The following is a 23,689-nucleotide window of genomic DNA, read 5'->3' on the forward strand; positions in this document are numbered from 1 at the left end:
GACCAAACAGGGAAAAATGTAACAAATATTTTATACAAACATTTTCCATTTTCCAAATGTTTTCCATTTTTTAGTGGCACACAAGCTTAAAAATAAAGGTGCTTCATGATGCCACAGGAGAACCTTTTTTGTCTAAATCATTCCATTAAAAAAAATGTAATAAAATTTAATGTTTAAATTAAAGCAGTGTGGTTTCATTAAATTTATAAATAAAAATAATTTAATAAATGAAGTGGACATTTTAATATATGTTATATATATACTAGAAGATGCTAAAGAGTGTTTCTAATGCTTGTTGCTTCATGTTTTTATCTGTCCTACAGCACAAAAGTGATGCACTTATCATTATCTTAGTAGTACTGGGGATTGTGTTCGACATTGTTGTGTTTGCCATCTGCTGCTGCTGCCCCTGCTGCTGTATCTATAAAATGTGCAGAAGACCCAGACGTAAGTGTTTTAGTTTACCAAGAACTGAAAATGTACTCACCCTTAGGGCATCCAAAATATAGATGAGTTTGTTTCTTCATGGGAACAGATTTGATGAAATTTAGTATTGCAGCATCTACTTGCCAATGGATCCTCTGCAGTGAATGGGTGCCATCAGAGACCAAACAGCTGATAACAACCATTGCAATAACCCACAAGTAATCCACACCACTCCAAACTGTGTTTGTAAGAAACAAATCCATCATTAAAGAAGAAGTCCACTTCCAAAACAAAGATTCACATAAAATGTACTCACCCGCTTGTCATTCAAGATGTTCATGTCTTTCTTCAGTCGTACAGAAATTATGTTTGAGAAAAACATTTAAGCATTTTTCCATATAATGGACTGGTATGGTGACCTGATTTTGAACTTCCAAAATGCAGTTTAAATGCGGCATTAAACGATCCCAAACATACTGCTTTTTGCTTCACTAGATGTTAATTGAGGGAGTGGAGTGGTGTGGATTACTTGTGAATTATTGTGATGTTTTTATCAGCTGTTTGGACTCTCATTCTGACAGCACCCATTCACTCCAGAGGATCCACTGGTGAGCAAGTGATGCTATATTTCTCCAAATCTGTTCTGATGAAGAAACAAATGAATCTACATCTTGGACAACCCAGATGATGAACAAATCTTAAGCACATTTTCATTTTTTGGGTGAACTGTTGGCGATTATACGTTATTAAGAGGGTTATTAAATTGAATTATAAATTGATTTCTGTCTCGTTTTTTTCTTGCAGGAACGCAAGTTGTCACAGTTGTCACGAGGACGTAAGATGTGCCCATTTTGATTATACAAGACTATTGGACGTTCTATAGTCTTTTGGAGTTTTTAGAGTTTATTACTTTCGCTTTCTTTCAGTTTAGTTTTCACTCTGTGACACACTGGAAAAATGCTTTTATTAACTATAAATAAAACAAAGATTACTATAGTTACTATAGATTACTAAGTTCTAGAAGAAAATAGCATTTCAGTCTTTCTACTTTCTACAAGCAAGGAGTCAAAATCTTTTTTTAAATGTAGCTTTAGTTTTTGTTAGTATACTTTCAGTATATTATTCTACTTTAGTACTAAACTGTTGATATGTAAAGGTGCTAAAAAAAAAATGTTTTTTTAAAATGTCAGCAGTTTTTGCATTTTGAGTTTTTTTCTTTCGAGGGTCTTAAATGAAACCGCATTTGAATAATGCATGTAACAAAAAGTCCCACTGACTTTCTGTAGCAAGTTTAAATGTACTCGCTTTTAAGCACAGAATGGCTGTCAAGGTAGAAAAAAGGGTTCATTTTTTTGATAAAGCAACCTTTGTTAGAGCATTATGAATAAGCATTCGCAGTTCCTTTCCAGACTGTATTATATTGTTTCAGGTGACGTTTTTTGAGATGAAGCCTATGTTTTATGTGTGTTTTTTTTTTTTTTTAAAGAGGGAAAAAGGAAACATCAAAGATGTCAAACTCAACAAAGTCGCCCAAACTTGCTAAAGAGTTTGGACTGACTGTTATGCAGTGTTTGGTGAACTTGCGGCACTGATGTATATGTATATATATGGGGCCCCCTACTGGTGAAATAATAAAAAAAAAAACTCTAGCGTTTGTATCGTTACTAATCATCCTTTATATATTTTATTCTTATTATTTATGTATTTAAATATTTTTAAATTCTATACTCCTATTTTTATAGATTAGTAGAGATAGGTTATGTTTGTTTTAAATATGATCCCAGAAGTCACATTTTACTATAGTAATTTGATATACCTTAGTACTGAATGATTACCATATTAATTTACCATGGTATTGATACTCCAACCCTTACGAAAATGAACCAAGGTGTTATTATAGTAAAAATGTAGTAACAATGTTTTGTGGCGTATTGGCTACCGTTTGTACAACCACAGGTTTACTACAAATACTATAGCATGGTTAGTGTAGTGTAGTGGTTAGTTAATTTTTGGTTTTGTAGTAAAACCATGGTTAATTTTCGTAGGGAAAGTAATCCAAAGTTCAAAACGCTAGACATAAACATCAACCTTCTTGCATCCACTTGTTACGTTTACTATGAGGAAAACTAGCCTGTGTTGAAGTTGTGGAGAATTTTATGTAGGGCAATAGCGTTTTTACGATTTATAATTCACACTAAAACATTTCTAAATATTAAGTTGTAGTTTTTCCCTACTTAACTGTTAAATTTATATTTTAATTGTATGTTAAAATATACCTTTTCAAATTCACAGGGTATGGCAGTCCGTTTTAGCTTAAAATATTCTAAGCGTTACTCGTCGTAATTGCATTTTTACTAGTTAGAATTGAATTAGAGAGCTCTACAATAGCGATTCTTACTAGTAAGAATTGTATTGTAGAGCTCTCTATTCAACACAACCTCATTATGATAATTGCGCCTCATGCATATTCATAACATGGGTGAATGCCTGTCTCGATAGGCTCCTGGGCAGTCCATCGCTATATAACGCCCTTGCATTATGGGTGTCCTGAGTTCGAGTTGTAGCAAAGAGTACAGAATACCAAGAGGCGAAATTCTGATGCTTTTTTGGTAAGAGCCACTAGGTGGCGCTTCGGTAGCACAGCCGCCATTTCGGAGTGAAAATGCCAACTGGACAACATCACAGAAGCAGACAGAATGACAACGAAAGAGAAGTCAAAGTGGAAATAAACGAGCTCAATGACTGCAGGGAAGTAGTGTGTGACACGAAAAAGTGCAAAAAGTCACTATACATGGTTAGATTTTTTTTTTTTTACGGATCAGAATCCATCACATCTCACGCCAAAGATTGGCGAATCTCACAGCCAAATCTGAAGCGCAATAGAAAATTTCTTAAATCAGTAAATTTTATGACTACTACAGTAAATGTTATATTGTATTATTATATATGTTTTATGTTATCAGTTCTGGAATCCGACCATTAATTATACATTTGAGGCAGTTTTAGCCTTCTTTGAGTATTTTTATTTTATGCAACGTTACACATTACTATTATTATTAGTTACTATTATAGGTCTGAAATATATATTGTTTTTATATTATATCCTATTATATTGTAGGCTACGTTTTAATTCCCTGGAACACACTACAAACATGATGATCTTACAGAACATGATGCATAGCTGTGTTTGTCATAACTGAATAAATAATTGTGGAGACAGTTGCTATGTTTTTATTTTTTACCTTAACATTTTTTTGTTTACAGTCATTATTCAGGTTGTGTATTTTAGCTTAAATGTACGGGTTTTTTTTTTAAACAAAGCAGCTGATATTTGCCATAGCAACAGCAAGAAGCTAGTGGACTGCCGAGTCGCGTTCACTCCAAAATGGCGGAAGCGTAGGGCTGCTGCTGGGCGCCGCTGTTGCAATGGAACATTCTATTGGCTTTCACTTCCTGTCAATATAAGTTCTTTGGTTGGGACTCGTCTACTTGCACAGCTACTTCCGCGTTCTATTTGTTATGGCTCGGGAGTCTCCGGTTAGCGTTCAGCGCACCTACATACAGACAGTTTTTCATGAGAACGCAGATTATTACTACACTTCAGAGCTGGAATTTCTTTAAAAAAAACAATTAATCACATTCTCTGCGTTAACATGAATCATATTCAACCTGCTGAAAGGTTACTATAAGTATGTTTCTTTTCAGTATGTGAATTCTGAATAATAAATAAATATATTTCCCCACTAACCTGCCGCATTCTCACGAACGGGATTTTTCTGATGAATGTAGTTTTAAATGAGTTTGACTGATAAACACCCTTACGAAAATTAACCATGGTTTTACTATAGTAAAAGTGCCATGTTTTTCCCATTTTTACCATCTGTATAACAACACTTTTACTACAAATAGCCTACCATCGTTAAATTATGGACAGTGTAGTAAAACCCGAGTTAATGTGTTGTTATATGGTTTAACTTCAGTTGCAATTTTGGCTTTATTTGTAGTAAAACCATTTGTTTGTGTGCCTTGGTGCTCTTATTCCGAGTCCCTACTGCTTATTCCATTATTTAAAACGGCTGAATGAATGTGCTTATTTAACGATGTTAAATATTTAAATAATTTTTAACAGTAACCCGCTGACAGTGCGACTATTAAATATTCATATTTTGGCATTAGGCTACATACAGTGAAATGATGACAGAATATGACACAGAAGAGTGACTAACATATTTAATACAGATAAATATGCAGATAAAAAAAATCAATTAAAGAGCTCTATAATTCAGTTGTTACTAGTAAGAACTGAATTGGAGAGCTCTCTAATCTTAATTGTTACTACTAAGAACTAAATTAGAGAGCTCTATAATTCAGACCTTACTAGTAAAAATACAATTGCAGAGCTCTCTAACTAAATTATACACGGGGCGTCAGTCTTAAGTGACGTCAAGCGTTGCCGAGGTCCGTTGCGTGGTCGTACTGTTGTTGCGCACGGCAGAAGTTGAAAACTTTTCAACTTTTCAAGCGGCAACGCAGGCGTACGTTTAGCCAATCAGATCGCCTTATGCAAATATACTAGTGCAGCCAATTCGCCTTCATCCAACACCAGAACAGTAATGTGATTGGCTGTTGTCACTATGCCAGTCGCGTCAGCACCAAGCTTTAGCCACGCCCTCAGTCAAGCGTTGACGCCGACTCCTCGTGTGAATGTACCAGGTTTAAGGCTAGAAGGAATACAACTCTAGCTACTGGGTATGCGCACCTCAATCTAACGTTATTTTTGTGACACTGTACAACAATAAAACTGTTTTTGTATTATAGTAAGGGCTAAGTTTAGGGTTGGGGTAGGGGTAGACATTAATTATGTTGTTATTCTTCTCGTCATTTAAAACGTGTTTTAAATTATTTTTTATTATGCAATTTTATAGAAACTATGTAGCCAATCTCTACATGAATACGAGTAAATAATTAGTTGTCTAAGAAAAGAAATTGCACTTAGAATTAACGGTATCTTGTACAAAAACAAATATGACATCATACATTTCGATTTATAACGTTTTTTTAATTTCGTTTTTTTAACTTCTGTCAGACTCACCCACGCAAACCTGTTCTGAGCGGGGCTACGCTGCTTTATTTGGCTCATTCATACTTTATAAAAAAATCGCGTCCGAAATCGCATACACTCTGAGAAGGTGTTACTTTGCAGAAGAAAAGAAAGAGTAAATAAAGAAGAAGTAAGAATTAGAGTAGGAACAAATAATATATATATATATATATATATATATATATATATATATATATATATATATATATGCAGGGAGCTTACATCCTCTCAAACTGTCTGATAAGAAATCGTCGAATAGACTTGTATGTTTTAACGAATACGTCAGATTAAGCTAGGTCATCGCGACCAATGTTGAGGTTAAAAATAGAGGTGTTGTTTTTAACACGTTTAGAACAAATACAGCAAAACAAGAACTTTCAAATATCTTACATATTACAAAAACAAAGTTGAAAAGAACATCTAGCAACTGGTAAATTTTGAGAAACATTATCACTCAGGCAGTAGTTGAAAGATGTCCAATATCTAACAAAACACCAGTAAAGAAAATATAACTTTCAAACACGCATATAATGTTACATCTGAACATAAATCAAACAAAAATAAAAGTTAAACATAAAAGAGAAGTAAATATTTGAATATATGATAAGGATTAATAAATCAAATAAAAACATGGATATAAAAATCATGGAAAATATGACAACATTAATTATTTGGATACATCACAGACATACTACATCATCATGTTGTCACTGTCATGTGACCTTACTGACCTACCAGGCTTAGTTGTTTCACTGCTATTAAAAGGATTGACTCAAAACCCACATTTGTGGTCTCTGCCCTTGAGCACTTGTCTAATTACATGATGCATTTCCTGTTTTTGGCTCGTGTCTAAAATCTGCAAGTGTGTGTTCTAATCTCTGCCCCTATAAATGCACAACACTTTATAACCGAATTTATCATACAGTATCTAAATCATTTACCATATACTGGAGACTCTCTTTAAAGTAATGTCTCTGTTCACAAGGAGAGCATTTTTGCAACACCTCTGGGCAGTTATTTCAGGCATCCAAAACCAACTCATATCTACTAGAATGGGGAAATCCTGCATTTTCAAAAACAGCTCGCTACGTTCACATTTAAATAACATATTTCAACATAGCAATCTGCGTTGGAGCTAAGGCATTACAAGTAACGCAAGTTACCTAATCAGATTACTTTTTTAAGTTACCATTAATGCATTACTTTTTAACAAGAAAATATCTGAGTTATTTTTTCAAATAAGTAACACCAGTTACTTTGTTTTCCCATGTATTGACAACTCTCCTGTCCCCATGTTGAGAAAAAAATGACAGCTGAACGGTTTGAGCCGTACAGATGCAAATTTACATTTCCTTCAGCCTGATGATTATTCATTTCACTTTTGGTGTGGAAATGCTTTTACATTTACCAAACATAGAACCTTTTATATTAAACCTCTTCTGCACATTATCATGCACAGTTATTATGTAAAGTACTTGTATAGTCTGTCTTGGGTTATGTGTATGTATAGTCAATTATTTATAGTATATGTATAGTTACATGTATAGGTTTAAAAAATTGTTTCTACGTCTAGTGTATGTATGTTCATATTTTTTTTTATGTTTCACTGTGGTCAGGCGAGACACAACATTTCGTTCCACCGTATGTCCACACATGTAGCGGAATGACAATAAAGCTCGACTTGACTTGACTAAAAACATACAAGTAAGCACAGCCCTGCATTTCTTTTTCTAGTAATATTTAGGAAAAATACCATAACGGGACCTTCCGGTTAAAATTATTTCTCTCTGATGACGTATGCATATGTATGACTTTTCCAAACACCAGTCAGAAGAAATAACCAGTACATGGGTGTCATATAAAAGCAACAGTATTTAAAAATATTCCAGTTTATTAATAACAAAGCACGAGTGTGACACAATTTCTGCCTTTGATCTCGTAGGTGGCTGATTCACTATGAAAAGTGAGAAGTGACTGTCTTGTCTGTACTTTTCACTCCTCCTCTCATTGTCTACTCTTATCTACTTCCACATCTCAGATGAGCCTTTTCAATATGTCAACAGGTTAATTAAAAAACCATTCAGATCCAAAGAATGATTTATTCAAAATGGGGGGAAAATAAGAGATTTAACTGATACTCAAAAGTCCGAAATTAGGAAATGTCCACGAGAAGGATGCAACACTAAAGAAATGTCAAAATTAAGGCATGAACATCAGACAATGAAATGCTCATTGGGTCATTAGGTTTTCAAAATCCTGCTGAACAGAAAAGACGCATATTAACTGCAAATAAATGAAAGAATTAAGGCAAAAATTAAAGTTGTGATGTAACGAAAATAGTAACAGATCTTATGTACATCCATATTGAGACGTACATCCGGGTGAAGAGCATTTTTAGAAGTAGCAGTGTTGAGTTACTTTTAAAAGTAACACATTACAATATTGCGTTACTCCCTAAAAAAAGTAACTGAGTTACTTAGTCACTTAATTTTAAAAGTAATGTGTTACAATTCTGCTTTACTCCCTAAAAAAGTACCTAATTGAGTTACTTAATTTTAAAAGCAACACGTTACAATATTGCGTTACTCCATGAAAAAGTAACTAATTGTGTTACTTAGTTACTTTTTATGGAAAATAAAGTGATACTTTACTTTTGCGTTACTTTGTCTCATTAGGGCTGGGCCTACTTGTATAAATTAAAGAAATAAGGCAAAAATTAAAGTTGTGATATAACGGAAATAGTAACAGATCTTATGTACGTCCATATTGTGACGTAAATCCAGGTGCAGTGCTGGGAAAAGTTAAAGTAACATGTTACAATAATGTGTTACTCCCTGAAAAAAGTAACTGAGTTACTTAATTTTAAAAGTAACGTGTTACAATATTGTGTTACTCCCTGAAAAAAGTAACTAATTGAGTTACGTAGTTACTTAATTTTAAAAGTAACGTTTTACAGTATTGCATTACTCCCTAAAAAGGTAACTAATTGTGTTTTATGGAAAGTCATGCGTTACGTTACTTTTGCGTTACTTTGTCTTACTTGGGCTGGGTTTACTTTATTTTTTTAATATAAAAAGTTATATTTTTGGCAAGTGTAATGGCCCTTTCACAACAAAAGTAAAATGTATAAGGGTCAGGCTGAAGGAAATGGAAATTCACATCTGCACAGTAGAGGGTGCAGCTCAAACAAACCTATCATCTGCCCTTACTTCCCAAAAAAATAAAAAATATTATACTGACTCCAAGCTTTTAAATGGTATAGTGTATAATGTTACAAAAGCTTTTAATTTCAGATAAATGCTGATCTTTGGATCTTTCTATTCATCAAACAATCCTGATTTTTTTTACTCAGCTGTTTTAAATATTATTAAGTTGGCTTGAGAAAGCCAACTTACTAAAATCCGACTTAAACTTACAGTTATTATTCTTCTTCTGAGACTAAAATTTCTGACTGTAACTCGTCCTAGAGCTTTAACTCTACAAACTCCAAACTCAGCCCAGATCTTCAGACTGATCTGACCAAGTGTGCTATATCTTTTCTAACTGATCGGACATACAGTTGTCCTAAAAATGACGATTAAAACTGGGAAAAATCCCATAGACTTACATTGACAGAATGTTCAAATGAGCCAACACTTTTCAAATTCCAACTGTCAAAACTCCCAGAATCCCCTGAAACTCAATCAAAATTCCCTTCTATGTACTGTATTTCTAATCCACTCAAACTCATACAATCTCTATCTATCTATCTATCTATCTATCTATCTATCTATACCTAGCAGCCAGAATCATGCTAGTAACTTGCTAATCATGCTAGCAACCTGCTACTAACTTTGCTAATCATGCTAGTAACATGCTAGTAACTTGTTAGTCATGCTAAAAACATGCTAGCAAAATGCTAGTAACTTGCTAACCATGCTAGCAACATGCTAGTAACTTGTTAATCATGCTAATAACATGCTAACAACTTGCTAATCATGTTAAAAACATGCCAACAACCTGCTAATAACTTTGCTAATCATGCTAGTAACATGCTAATCATGGTAGTAACTTGCTAATCATGCTAATAACATGGTAACAACTTGGTAATCACGTTAGAAACATGCTAGCAACATGCTAGTAACTTGCTAATCATACTAGCAACATGCTAATCACGTTAGCAACATGCTATCATCTTGCTAATCATGTTAAAAACATGATAGCAGCATGCTACTACCTTGCTAATCATGTTAGAAACATGCTAGCAACTTGTTAATCACTTTAGAAACATGCTAGCAACATGCTAATCACATTAGCAACATGCTAGCATCTTGCTAATCATGCTACCAACATGTTAACAACTTGCTAATCATGTTAGAAACATGCTAGCAACCTGCTAATCATGCTAAAAACATGTTAACAACTTGCTAATCATGCTAGCAACAAGCTAGTAACATGCTAGTAACATGCTAGACACAGACTAGCAACATGTTAGTAACTTGTTAATAATGTTAAAATCATACTAACAACATACTATATATCTATCTATCTATCTATCTACCTGACAGACTGCAGTCAAACAAACTACTTTAAACTTCAAACTACTTCAGACTGAAAACCATTCAAACTTCAAACTTTTTAAAACTTCTCAAACTTTTTCAAACTTTCTGGTCCGGCTTTCTCAAGCCAACTTGAAGTTTGTCTCGACAAACTTTTTTTATCTAGTTATTAATAATAATAATAAATATAAATATAGCTGCAAGCAGCAATTGCGGGGCCAAGCACAAAAGAGGCAGAATGAGGAGTTAAGCACGGCAAGGAGCAGCAGACCGACTACAACAGTGAGTAACTTAAGCCATTTTAGGATAATATCAGTTGAAATGGCTGAAAAATCATAAATACAACCAATCGTAATAAAATTTAATGGCTTATCACTTTTGACCAACAGGTGGTGCTGTTTTCAAATTGATGTGAAGTGTTCTGTGTGAAATGACAATGACACACACAAAGTTTGCCGTCATTATGTCAAAGCTTTGCAGAGATACATCCTCAGATGTAGTTTGGCATCTTTCCAGCAAATTTGTTGATGCGCTAAACAAAAATGGTTTCGTATATCGACACGAAATTCATAACTTTTTGCCAGCATAGTCTGAAGATGATCTGAGTCAAATTTGGTGAAGATCGGACTAACAGTCTGGGAGGAGTTCGAAAAAGTAGGTTTTGTACATTAATCAAAATGGCGGACAGGAAGTTTGGCCAATTTTGGCATAATGGGTATCAATGTTCTCGACTTGACCCAAGGAATCTATTGGCATCAGTTTCATTCCAATAGGCTAATGTAAACAGAAGTTATTAGCATTTTTGTAAATTTCATTATTAATGTTTAGTGAATGGCGTATTACTTCTGACCCATAGGTGGCACTGTTACCAAATTGATGTGGCTTGGTCAGAGTGTGGTGACAATAGCACATATAAAATTTGGTGTCAGTATGTTAAAGCTTTGCAGAGATACAGACTCGGATGCAATTTGGCATCTTTCCAGTAAATTCGTTGATGCGCTAAACGAAAACGGTTTCGTGTATCGACACAAAATCCATAACTTTTTGTCAGCATGGTCTGAAGATGATCTGAGTCAAATTTAGTGAAAATTGGACTAACGGTCTAGGAGGAGTTCGAAAAAGTAGGTTTTCAACATGAATCAAAATGGCGGACAGGAAGTTCGGCCAAAATTGGCAAAATTGGTATCGGTGTTCTCAGCATGACCGAAGGAATCTATCAAAATCAGTTTAATTTCAATAGGCTAATGTACGCAAAAGTTATTAGCATTTTTTGAAATTTCGTTATAACTTTTGACCACAAGGTGGCGCTGGCCCCGAAATTTTTACGTACATTCAGGGCATGGTGCCGAACATTTTTGTAATTAATGTCGAAACGATACGCTAATCCGTTCTCAAGATACAGAATTTTAAAGCTAAATTCAAAATGGCCGACACCCAAAATGGCTGACATGGGAAAATTGGATATGGTTCGACTCGGTATGACACACCGAATCTAAAGAGACCAGTTTTGTGATTTTTGGACAAATCATTCAGACGTTATAAAGAAAAATAGCCATTTTTCGTATCTCCTGACCACTAGGGGGCACTGCACCGAAACACTGCAGGTAGGCTCAGGTCATGCTTGTTATAACACACACCAAGTTTGGTGTCAATATGACAAACTATTACGGAGATATAGCCTCACATTGATTTTTGCTAGCTTTTCGTAGAATTCTTTCGCATGTTATTCGTGAACGGCTGGACGAATCGACTTGAATTCCATAACTTTTTGCCAGCATGGTCTGAAGATGATCTGGATCAATTTTTGTGACAATCGGTGCAACGGCCTAGGACGAGTTCGAAAAAGTAGGTTTTACGAACAATTGAGAACAGCGAAAAAAACTAAACCTTACGATTTTTGAATTTTGGTGTCCATTCAACTCGGCATAAGCCAAGGAATCAGAGGAAAAAAAAATTTTGTTGTGTGGCTTACGGTTCAAACGTTATTAGCATAAATCTTTTGAAAGTTTGGACAAGTGGTGGCGCTAGAGAGTTTGAGTTAGAGACTCCAAACTTGCTATGGTTAATGTTGGGACTGTCCTCTATCAGTGTGCAAAATTATACAACTTTCCCGCAAGCGGTTCTATGGGCTGCCATAGACTTGCGGCGGAAGAGGAAGAAGAAGAAGAAGAAGCGGAATAATAATAACGCCAACGGATACAATAGGTGCCACCGCACCTCTGGTGCTTGGCCCCTAATAAATGTTTCTTGAACAGCAAATCAGCATATTAGAATGATTTCTGAAGGATCACGTGACACTGAAGACTGGTGTAATGATGCTGAAAATTAGTTTTGCCATCACAGGAATAAATTACACTTTAAAATATATTCAATAGAAATCGGTTATTTTAAATAGTAAATATTTCAAAATTGTACCATTTTTGCTGCACTTTGGATGAAATAAATGCAGGCTTGGCGTGCAAAAGAGACTTCTTTAAAAAACATTAAAACCTTTTGACTGGTAGTGTACACTGATGAATCATTCACAGAAACAGCAATAACATCAAACTGTAAATAAATAGGATGAATAAATGGGTTCCTGGTGGTTTCACACTTAATTAGTCACTTTAATGCTTAATCTTATCTTGTAAGTAAAAAAAAAAAAAAATTGAGGCCTCAGGTAGCCTAGTTGTTTTGGAAATGGTAGCTGGTCAACCAGATACTATGTTCCCCAAACCAGGTTAAATGACCAGACCTAGGTTTAAAATTGATGTGTGGACTTTCGTTTTCATTTTATCCACAAAGGCTCCAGCATGGGAGGGGCAGTTCATGGATTATGAGATTCACATTGTGACAAAATTCCGGTCCGTTATTCAGCCATTGATTCCCATTGTTGTGAGTACAACGTCGTCTATGTCGTTTTGTTCTTTGATTATACACAAGAAAACGTTCGTTTTACCCAGTGTTTACGCTCTAGACGTCACAGGCCTAGCAGTGTCGTGGTTACGAGTTAAACCACCAAGAGGTACTAGGCTTTTTTCATTTACCTAAGGCAGGGCTTGGAAGGGCTGTAGGCGCGTCTCAAATTACAACATCCGCACGGAACGAGGTATTGAAGTGGCAGAGCTGAGCTATGGCGTCCACCGTCCCGGTTCTTCTGCTCCTCTCTGCGGTTTTATTCACGGCGACATTCGGTAAGTGTCTAAAACGCCTAAAGAAACGGCTTCTTAGCGTTCAAACTTGTAGTTGTTGACGGTTTGTCCGGGTAAACCGATGGCTGCTAGGTACACAGCTGGATCTGCCCTGACAAACAAACAACATGAAATGCGCTTGCACGTCAAAACGTGCTTGTTTTTAGCACTTATTATACGATTCGTCGGTATGTACGAAAGCCTGTCTTTTTACGATTTTATTTTTAATGGCTTTACGTGTAGTTTTTAGTGGGAGACGTTTTCTTTTCGTCAAAAAAAATGATTTTTCCAAGTAAACAAAAATATCATTAGAGTGCGTTTTACTAAAAACTCAATTTCACATGTAATTCAGTGTGTTTGCTTGTAATTATTTGTGAAATACTAGCAATTTAGTAATTTTGTTTTCAGTGTAGTACATAAAGATATTGTTTGTAATGTTTAGTTATCCAGTGCAAAGTTTTGTGAATATGAAATGTATAACTTTATGAAGTCTAAACATGGTTCTGTAGATTTAAACCCATCTGAATTGATGCATTTCCCAATACTTAAAAAAAAAATCAGCTCACAACAAGTGATGCAATACAGCAGCTTTATGTTTTCAATGTGTATTATTTTCTTTCACGAAACACAAAAGACGACGTTTGGCAGAAAGTCTCTGCTGCTCTTTTACGTACAAGAAAAATAGATGCTTATTTACGAGGTGCGTTTCCATTAGAAATTTGCGCAAAACTTTTGCGATATTTTATAAATGTCGCTTAAAAAAAAACAGATGCAAAATGACGGTGTTTCCGTTAACCGAAGTTATGTGACTAAATTTTTTTCTCCTCAATGTTGGTAGGTTTACATACATCATGTGGTCAATGCTTGTGTAAGCGGCTACATATGAGGCTTTTTTTTTAAGGTTGTAGTACATTAAAAGATGAATAATGTGACTTTTGTACGCAAGGTGATCTGTTAATTAAAAAATGCTGTTACCATTGCAGTTTTGCGAAAAAACTATTTTTGCAAAATTGATGCGCTTTCATTAGGCATTTTGAAGGGTAATGGAAACACAGCTGCTGTCACAACTAAATCCATAAAAGTACCATTAAAAATGATCTAAATCACTATATACCAAGTCATACTCCAACTGCTTGGAATAAGATATATATTTTTGGCCAACATGTAACTTATTTCTCATCGTTTTTGCTTTGTTTAGCTGACGATGACTGCAAGACCTACATCTCCAGCACTGGTGTGCTGAAGCCCTCCATTGACTGTAGGTTTTTGCAATTCTGTTGTGGGACGTGTGACAACAGATACTGCTGCTCCAATCCTGTCATGAGGCTATCTGAGGATGAACAAGACGACTGTTTTTTGTGAGCATTTTCACCTCTCTCTAATGAAAGAAATGTCATTAAAAGTAGTTTCATACTGACATCAGTGCACAAGCTGCACATTTACAACTCTTTCTGTGTTGCTAGCATCACCAAACTAGGTTTTGAAAATAATATCTTCCCAAACACAGTCCCAAAAACAGATAATGGCATCATTGGTTGAAGTCAATAATGTTTTGTTGGGATTGCCGGAAGCCGAAGAATATTATATACATTTATCAGGGAAATCCATTTTCAAATTAGAATATGATTGTAATTAGTTCAATAAAGTGTGTTTCTAATGTGTTTTTTTTTTTCTTTTCATAATCTTTCCTAAAGCAATAATGATAAGTCTCTCATTGTCGGTGTGACCATAGCGGCAGCTGTGGTCTTCATCGTAATTTTCATCATCTGCTGCGTCTGCCCCTGCTGCTGCATCTATAAAATGTGCAGAAAACCCAGACGTAAGTGTCTACAATTCATTTTTTTAAGAAGTGTATCCATTCTTGTTCATGTTTTCAATTTAGGACATTACATAATTGTACGGGCGTCATATTCCAAGTTCAAAAGCAAAAATAGTTAGCAATTTCTCAAACTGAATCTGTTAACTGTAGTACTGGGCAATGATTTATCAAGATTAATTGCACCCAAAATAAAAGTTACTGTGTATACTGTGTACTGTGTATATATAGTATATATTTTAAAAATATTTACATGTATATATTTTCATTCATTTAATTTATATTATATATAAATATTTAATAAAGATAACATTTTTCTTGAATATATACATGCGTGTGTGTATTTACATATATATAGTAAATATCCACAGTACACACACACACATATATATATATATATTATGTACACAAAAACTTATTTCGGATGCGATTATTCACATTTAAACACTAGTTAATTGCAAAACTATTTCCATAAAAATTTAGCTAAATACAGTAAAAAAAATCTATAATAATATGGTCTGTTATACTATACTAGTTAGACTACAAAAATAATATATATGTTTCATTAAGTAATGTTATAATATACAGCAAAAATGAAAATAATTATTGAGAATAATGGTAATTACAAAACAGAAGTCAAAGGTTCAGGTGGGTTATGAGAATGAAAATGTATTTATGCAGAATGTATTCATTTCTTTACTTTTGGGGCAAAATTTGACCTAGGTGTGTTTTCTTGAGAATGATCGGTGTATAAAACACAATAATGTTTTAAAACACTTTTTTCCCCTCAAGTTTAGACTTTCTCTGACCTATGATACAAATGTCACATTATTTTCATGAAGATTGCTTTTTTTATGCGGATTTTTCATCGATTTACTAATTACTTAAATTAAATTACTAATAATCTGTCTAATATATATACAGTTAATAATATACTATATATAGTTTTGGAATTTTGTGTTTCATTTTTAAGCAAGATATATTACATTTTGGGTTCAAATATGACCTGGGCATGCTTTTGTCCAAGTGACACGTGTCTAAGCCAGGTCACAAATGTTTTAATAACTTTTTTCCACAAGTGTAGACTTTCTCTGACCTTGTAGCCTATGAAACAAATGCTGGAATGTGATTTTAAAGAGTGGAAAAACTGAATGCTGGAGCATTCTGGGATTCCCCACCCAGTCTGACTCACTGTGTCCACAGCAACCACAAACGGGGGAGGAAGCGCCCCTGTGGGTTACAGCAGAAGTCTATAGCGCCAATAGCCGCTGTTAAAGATTGTGTGTCACAAGATGCTCACATGACAGTAGCGTCTCACCTTCAGAACTTCTGTTTTACTCAATTAGTTACGTAGGAAGGAAGAAGCGATTTGGCTTACCGCTCTGGGAACTCAGAATGTAGTGACGTTCTTAAAGCGAAAGTGCGTCTAAAAAAAACAGAACTTTTTTTTTTTTTTTGAGTGCACTTTCCCTTTAAGAAGATATGTTAGTCATATGAAAGACTTACTGTTAAATTGACTGACCTGCTAAAATTGTCAACCTGTTTATTTGCAGTGTTATTTTAGTCCAGGGGTGCCCAAACTCGGTCCTGGACGGCCGGTGTCCCGCAGAGTTTAGCTCCAACTTGCCTCAACACATGTGCCTGAAAGTTTCTAGTATGCCTATTAAGAGCTTGATTAGCTGGTTCAGGTGCGTCTTATTGGGGTTGGAGCTGAACTCTGCAGGACACCAGCCCTCCAGGACTGAGTTTGGGCACCCCTGGATAATTTTTATACTTTTTTCATATTGATTTGAACATTTTAGTAATTTTGTAGCATCTTTGTCATTTTTATTAGTTTTTTTTTAGTACACTAAGCTAAACTGACTAAAAATGACATTTTTCATTTTAAGGGAACGTTGCTTTATTTTATTTTAGAATGTTTTTAGATTTTATATCAATATTTTAGTTGGTTTTGAGTTTTAGTTACCTATAATAACCCTGGCTGGAAATATGTTGTTGGTTGTGTGTGAAGTTGCAGAACAGCATTTCTTCACAGGGTGGATTGTTTAATTTTCAGGCAACATGAAGGGTATTCTTTAGTATTGTTAGTTTTTGGTTTATAATTGCGACGTAATCTACAGGGCAGGGTGGCCAATTTAATACCAGTATTTGCAGTTGAGGTCAAAAGTTTACATACATTTTGCAGAAATATTTTACCAAAATAACAGGTACATAAATACATCTTTTTTTTTTTAATGTAGTACTGACCTGAATAAGATATTTCACACAAAGACATTTACATATAATCCACAAGAGAATATAATAGTTGAATTTAAAAAAAAAATGACCCCGTTAAAAAGTTTACATACACTTGATTCTTAGTGCTGTGTTGTTACCTGAATGAGGTTTTGTATTGTTTTGTATAGTGATAGTTGTTCATGAGTCCCTTGTTTGTCCAAAACAGTTAAACTGCCTGTTCTTCAGAAAAACATGAAACTCCCTTTCAAACAGTGACTGTTTGATTTTGAGATCCATCTTTTTTACACTGAGGACAATTGAGGGGCTCTTATGCAACTATTACAGAAGGTTAAAACGCTTATTGATGCTTCAGATGGAAACTTGGTGCATTAAGTGCTGGGGGTGTAAACTTTTGAACAGAAGATATGTACATTTTTCTTTTTTTGCATAATATGATTTTTTTTTTTTAATGTAGTACTGCCCTTTAGAAGCTACAGAAGATACCTATGTGTTTCCAAGAAGACAAAATAAGATAAAATTACCGTGATCTTTAAATTCCAAAAGTTTTCACCCCCCGGCTCTTAATGCACCATGTGAACTTTTGAACAAGGTCATTTTTATAAATTCATTATTTTCTCTTGTGGACTATATGTAAACTAATTAAGACTATATGTAAACTAACTTGTGGACTATATGTAATTATCTAATTAAGATAATACATTGAAATAATATTTTACAGCTATTTGCAATATCAAGCATCAAAACGAGCTAGCTGGCTAAAAATAGCTGGCCAAGGATAAGACTGGAAGCCAGACCATGAAATGTACAATTGGCTGCACCCACTCCAATGGGAAAATTAAGGTGGATAATAATCTTATCATTAACTCAAATCATAAACTGAAAGAAAGTCTAGTGCATTTAAAATGTGGCAGTCTAACTGCGAAAGAGGAAGTACAGCTGTGATTGTGATTGCAGATGTTATCAGGCTGCACTTCCATATTCTTTGTAAAAACCAAAAAGTGTGTAAACACACAAACAAACAAACACACAAACTACTGGTCCAAATGTTAGAAAAATTAAGGTATAGTTTTGATCACAGGGAAAAAAAATACTTTTTAAAATATATTAAATGAACAGTTATTATAATTGTAAAAGGCTTCTTGCAGAAACTCATTATTTATGTTCATTTGCCTTTGGTTCTTTCTACAGCTGTAGCAACAACAACAACGACAGTCGTAACCACACAGTACCCTCAGCAGCCTGTCGTTCAGGGAGGTCAGTACCCACCGTACCAGCCTATGCCAACCCAGCCCGGGTACGGCAGTGCACCAGCTTATGGAGGACAACCTATGCCAACGGGACCATATCAGGGCCAGCCATATGCAGCGGGACCACCACCCCCATATCAGGAGGCTGGTAAGATAATACAACCTTGCATAACAGAAAGTCCAGTCAGCTGGGCGATATAGGCTATACAAACATTCATGATGATGATATTGCTGGTAAATGCTGTCAATGTGGAACTTTTAATGCTCTTTTTGTTTGGCAATTATGTAGTTTTGCAGTCCGTGCTTGTCTCATGACTCGCAGGTCATGGGTATGACAGCGTTATGACACAGATGGTTCATTTCTGTAATTCATTTCAGTGAATCAATTGCCACTGAAAAATGTTGCTTGTGGCACTTTTATCAAAGGGAACCCAGGGTATTAAGACTTGTATGGCTTAATATAATTTAAATTATGTCTACTGAAATATGTAGTAGAAAACCTATGAAAGATTTACGTTAATAAAAAATCTATTTCAGACAATAGGGGGTGCCATTATTTTTGATGATGTTGCACTCTGTGAGATACTGGCACTACTTGCTGTTGCTGTTTTTACCACAACTCGGAAGATAAAATACTGGTATGATGACCACAGTTACTGAAAGAGCTAGAGGTGGCAATGGATATAAGCGTAGGCTTAAACTAAATGCTGTACCATCGAATTTTCCGCACAAGGTGTCTAAACGCTGCCAGATATCGAGTGAAATCCACGCTGAGAAACTCGTTCAGTGGCCGCGGCGTCATGACAAGCGTCAGCATGTTTACATCCTGCCAGGATGGCATCTAGTGTTTCTTGTCTCTGCCGTGTGTAAGCTCTTTCAGTAGCTGTGGTCTACTAAAAGCATTAAAGGCATCAGGGCCAAAATGGAGATAACAAAGATGCAGGTCTTTAGGAAGTTTTATTCATCCACAAGCATCTTCCCATTCTTTTCTCCTCTTCTTATTGCAAGGAATACAGTGAAGACTTACATCGCTTCTCTTGTTGCCCTTCGACTGAAAATTACAACTAAAAGCCGCACAATGTGGCATAGAATCAGTTTTTTATTTTTTAAAGATGTCTTGTGGTAAAAATAGCAACAGATAGCGCCAGTAGCTCACCGCGTGCTACCATGTGACGTAATCGAAATAATGGCGCCCTCTATAGTAAATAACGTAAATCTTTTCTACTACACATTTCAGTAAGATGTCATTTATGTGATGTTAGGCCATACAAGTCTTAATACCCGGGGTTTCCTTTAAAGTTCCTTTTCATATTTTTGTGAAACTCAGATATTTTCAAGAATAGAAAGCTCAAAAGAACAGCATTTTTTTTTAAATAATACAAATCTTTTGTAACATTTTAAGTCTACAACGGTGTTTTAGTGCCACATTTAAAAAAAAAAAAAAAAATTCTAAAATTACAAAAGTCAGAATGTTTCGAGAATACAGTCGGAATACAGTCTGAATGTTACGAGAATACAGTCAGAATGTTTCGAGAATGAAGTTTGAATTACAGTCGGAATGTTTCAAGAATACAATTGGAATGTTTCGAGAATACAGTCGGAATTACAGTCTGAATGTTTCAGAAAATACATTTGAAATGTTTTGAGAATTAAATAGTAGCAAATAGAGTTATAATATTTTGAAAGTATAGCCTGTGCATGCAATTTGCCTGGATAGGGAGCATAAGGACAAGTTGCCAGGCCAACAGAATTTATTTAAATATATTGGATTATGAGCCAAAATCATACCATGTGTCATACTCACAGGGACAGTATGCTTGGAAATAATATTTCACGTCTTCAGTTGCATTCATTAGGCCTATTTGTAGAGCGCCAGCCACTCAATAATAGCAATAAGCTTTGTGCTCTTGGTACTTTAAATATAAAGCAAAGTCTCAGCTTTCAAAATCTGTCAGTTTTATAGTGAAATACAAACAATGTGTCTTTCAGTAATGTTTTTCACACTCTTTAATGTGGCGGGACAGATCGCTGTATTCATGTGAATCAGTCATCTTTTGGATTACAATGAGACATTTGTTTAATCAAATTATACTGTTTTCTTTGTGAAAATTCCACCACCTACTCCAGTTTTATCATGAAATACAAATTATAAATGTGTTTTTCCTCTTTATTTCAAGTTTACAGCAATATATAAACATGAAGGAACATCAAAAGGAATGGGGGGGGGGGAGTATAGCCTAATTAATGAAACGAATGTCAGAAATCAGAAAGATGACTGATTCACACGCCGCTTAAACTGGGGCGAATTCAGCAATATGTCACACCACATTAAAGAGAGTGAAAAAAAAACATTATCATATTAGACATATTTCTGTATTTTGGAATATCTCCCGGTGCTCCCAATCCGTGCCATTTGTATGCACAATAGACTAGAATATACTCTCAAAATATTAAAACTTTAATCTCATAATTGCTACAAATTAATTCTCATAATTTTAACTTTATTCTCGAAACATTTAAACTTTATTCTCGGAATTTCAACTTTATTCTTTATTCTTTTATAACTTTATTCAACTTTATATAAAATTAATGTGGCACTAAAATGCCGTTGTATAAGTCTTTACCATCACTTATGATCAATTTAGTGCAGCCTTGTTAAATAATTGTATTCATTTCTTAAAACCCAAACTTTTGAACGGTAGCATTAAAATATCAAGCCTGAGTTAGGGTTCAATTTGCTTGCTATAAAATTGCTTGGTTTTCACCTGAAAGTTTTGCTCTAGATTAAAATCGAGAAAAGGGCAAGTGTTGGATAGAGGTTTCACTGACTCAAAGTGAAGCTGTAATTCTGCATGTGTTTCCAGGAGGCCCAGGATATCCTGTTCCCTACAGCCAGGCTGCATATGACGGCGGGCGGGCTGCGTACCCCATGCAACCACCAGTTCAGCCCGGATTCGCTCAACCGCCCCCACCAACAGACTACAGCTCGACTCAACCGGCTTACAACCCCGCTTACGTGGAGCCACCAAAGACCGGCTACTAAACCACAACCTGAATTGTTGATGGTTACGTAGTTTTATCCTACAATTGCGCAATGTACATCTACTGTGGACAGCATCCTCCAATCGGGTCGGGAATGATCGGTGTTTGTATTGTCGCTTTAAAGTCTTTGCGTGTGCCAGCATCGTTTTTCTTTACACTTAATTTTATATATATAAATATATTTTTATCTACTCCAGCCATTGTGTGACTCCAAGCCATATAATGTTTTCGTTTTGTTTATCTCCACTAAGCAAAAGGGAATATGCTTTTCCAGCCTCAGAACTGACATGTTTTGTCTTGAAATGCCGCTAGACGCCTTAAAACCCGCCAGCTTTATTTCATCCTGGGAATTTGCACAAAACGTCGACACTTTATCAGTTGGTGCATTGGAACGACGCCAGCATGCTGTTTAGGTGTTTTTACGACTTGCGTAGCATTCAAGTTTATGCATTTGTGAATGTTTGTAACTGTTCTCGTGCACAGAGATCTAGAAAATGCCTTATTTAATACATCTTATGCAGCAGATTACACATGGACACCTTAAACACAATGTTCCCACCATGTGTTTGGATAAACTGATGGAATTTGGGTTTTAGAAATCCCACGTTTATGAAGGAGGCGTCAGCATGTTTTATTTCCCTTGTGAACTCTTTCCTTGGGGGTCTGAAAAGTATTTGAATATCGCTGTGTGAGGAAGAATGGGCATAATTCGGTCCTGACTGGAAGCCAAATGACTTTAATTAATGTGAAACACTCATTTTGAAACAATAGAAGTCACTCAAGTTCAGAAAGAGGGTGAAATTGTAAGGTGTTTGTTTGAGTTCTTTGTTTGGTTCTCTGGAAAATGCTGCGACACGCTCGTATGTGTTAAGTCATATGTTTTCAATCCCTCTCTCTGTACAATCTTCCACAGATTTCTGGGTGTGTCAGGTTACATTTTTGAGATGTTCTTGGTTTATTAACTGTATTGTGTGTTAAAACTGATCAGTGTTTTATGTTCAAATGTTTATATATTCAAGCATCTCCATGTTTGCAACCGCAAATAAAAAGATATTGTGCTGGAACCACTGTTAAAGTCAAATTATGTGACTATAAACATTTAGTCAGACTGTTCATTTGTTCAAAGTCCTTCACCTACATAGATAAATGAAGTTAAATTTTGAACAGGAAGTGAGCTTACTGATATGTTGTTGACTAATTCTCATCAAATTAGCATACGCTACAAGATAGGTCGTAATAGGAAAGTACATACCACTCCATGTAGCTTCTTGATACCACAGACTTCTTATCACAAACTTTGTGAACTCACGACCTTATTTTAGTACACAGCTCTCTTAATTAGTTCATTCAGCTGTGAAATATTTACTAATATTCGTCGACAGCAACGCCGTTAATCAGTCCCCTCAGTGAAACCAGCGCTACTTTCACGTTTTTCATATCACTCCGCGGACTCGCGTTATCCTTTACATACAATTTGGCGCCATTTTGCGTCTTCGTTATTTACTGTAGTGTAACTTACCTCAGATGACTTTAGAGTTATTACTGTAATATTTTTGTAATATTCGTCTCGTTATGCCTATTGTTTCGTACATTATAATTTTTTTTTTGCTTTTTGCTTCAGGATAATATACAGATGAAATTATAAAAATATATATTTTAAAAACCCCTTATAAAAAACCCTTACGGAAATTAACCATGTTTTTTTTATAGTAAAAGTGTAACCGTGGTTTTTGGCGATTACCATTTGTACAACCGCAGTTCTACAAATACCATGGTTAAACTATGGTTAGTGTAGCAAAACCATGGTTATTTGGTTGCCATGGGTAAACTATATTAACCATGGAAATCAGAATTACATGTCTGTGTAACTTTATTTATTTTATTTTATCTTGAGTGAGTGCCCTTACAAAAATGACCTATGGTTTTATTATAGTAAAAGTATAGTAACCATGTTTTTTTTTTGGTTTTTTTTGGCGCTTTGATTGCCATTTGTATAATCATAGTTTTACTACAAATACCATGGTTAAACTATGGATAGTGTAGCAAAACCATGGTTAATTTTCGTAAGGGTAGCCACGTAAATAAATAGCATAATGAACAGTAAGTCATTC

General features: G+C 35.1%; 1 protein-coding gene and 1 long non-coding RNA gene across 2 annotated transcripts; both read left to right on the forward strand.

The window, feature by feature from the left end:
* Positions 1-260: 260 nt before the first annotated feature.
* Positions 261-4,056, forward strand: LOC127153666 (uncharacterized). Its single transcript, XR_007825311.1, has 2 exons — positions 261-447; positions 1,231-4,056. It is a non-coding gene; the product is annotated as an uncharacterized LOC127153666 (long non-coding RNA).
* An 8,649-nt stretch (positions 4,057-12,705) lies between these two features.
* LOC127153665 (protein shisa-5) lies at positions 12,706-22,642 on the forward strand. The gene is made up of 5 exons (XM_051094876.1): positions 12,706-13,238; positions 14,434-14,593; positions 14,930-15,054; positions 18,478-18,684; positions 21,401-22,642. Exons 1-5 carry the CDS (start codon positions 13,178-13,180, stop codon positions 21,577-21,579), a joined length of 732 nt encoding a protein of 243 aa, XP_050950833.1. The 5' UTR covers positions 12,706-13,177; the 3' UTR covers positions 21,580-22,642.
* Positions 22,643-23,689: the final 1,047 nt, after the last annotated feature.

The sequence above is a fragment of the Labeo rohita genome, chromosome 22, assembly GCF_022985175.1.
Source record: "Labeo rohita strain BAU-BD-2019 chromosome 22, IGBB_LRoh.1.0, whole genome shotgun sequence".
NCBI lineage: Eukaryota > Metazoa > Chordata > Actinopteri > Cypriniformes > Cyprinidae > Labeo > Labeo rohita.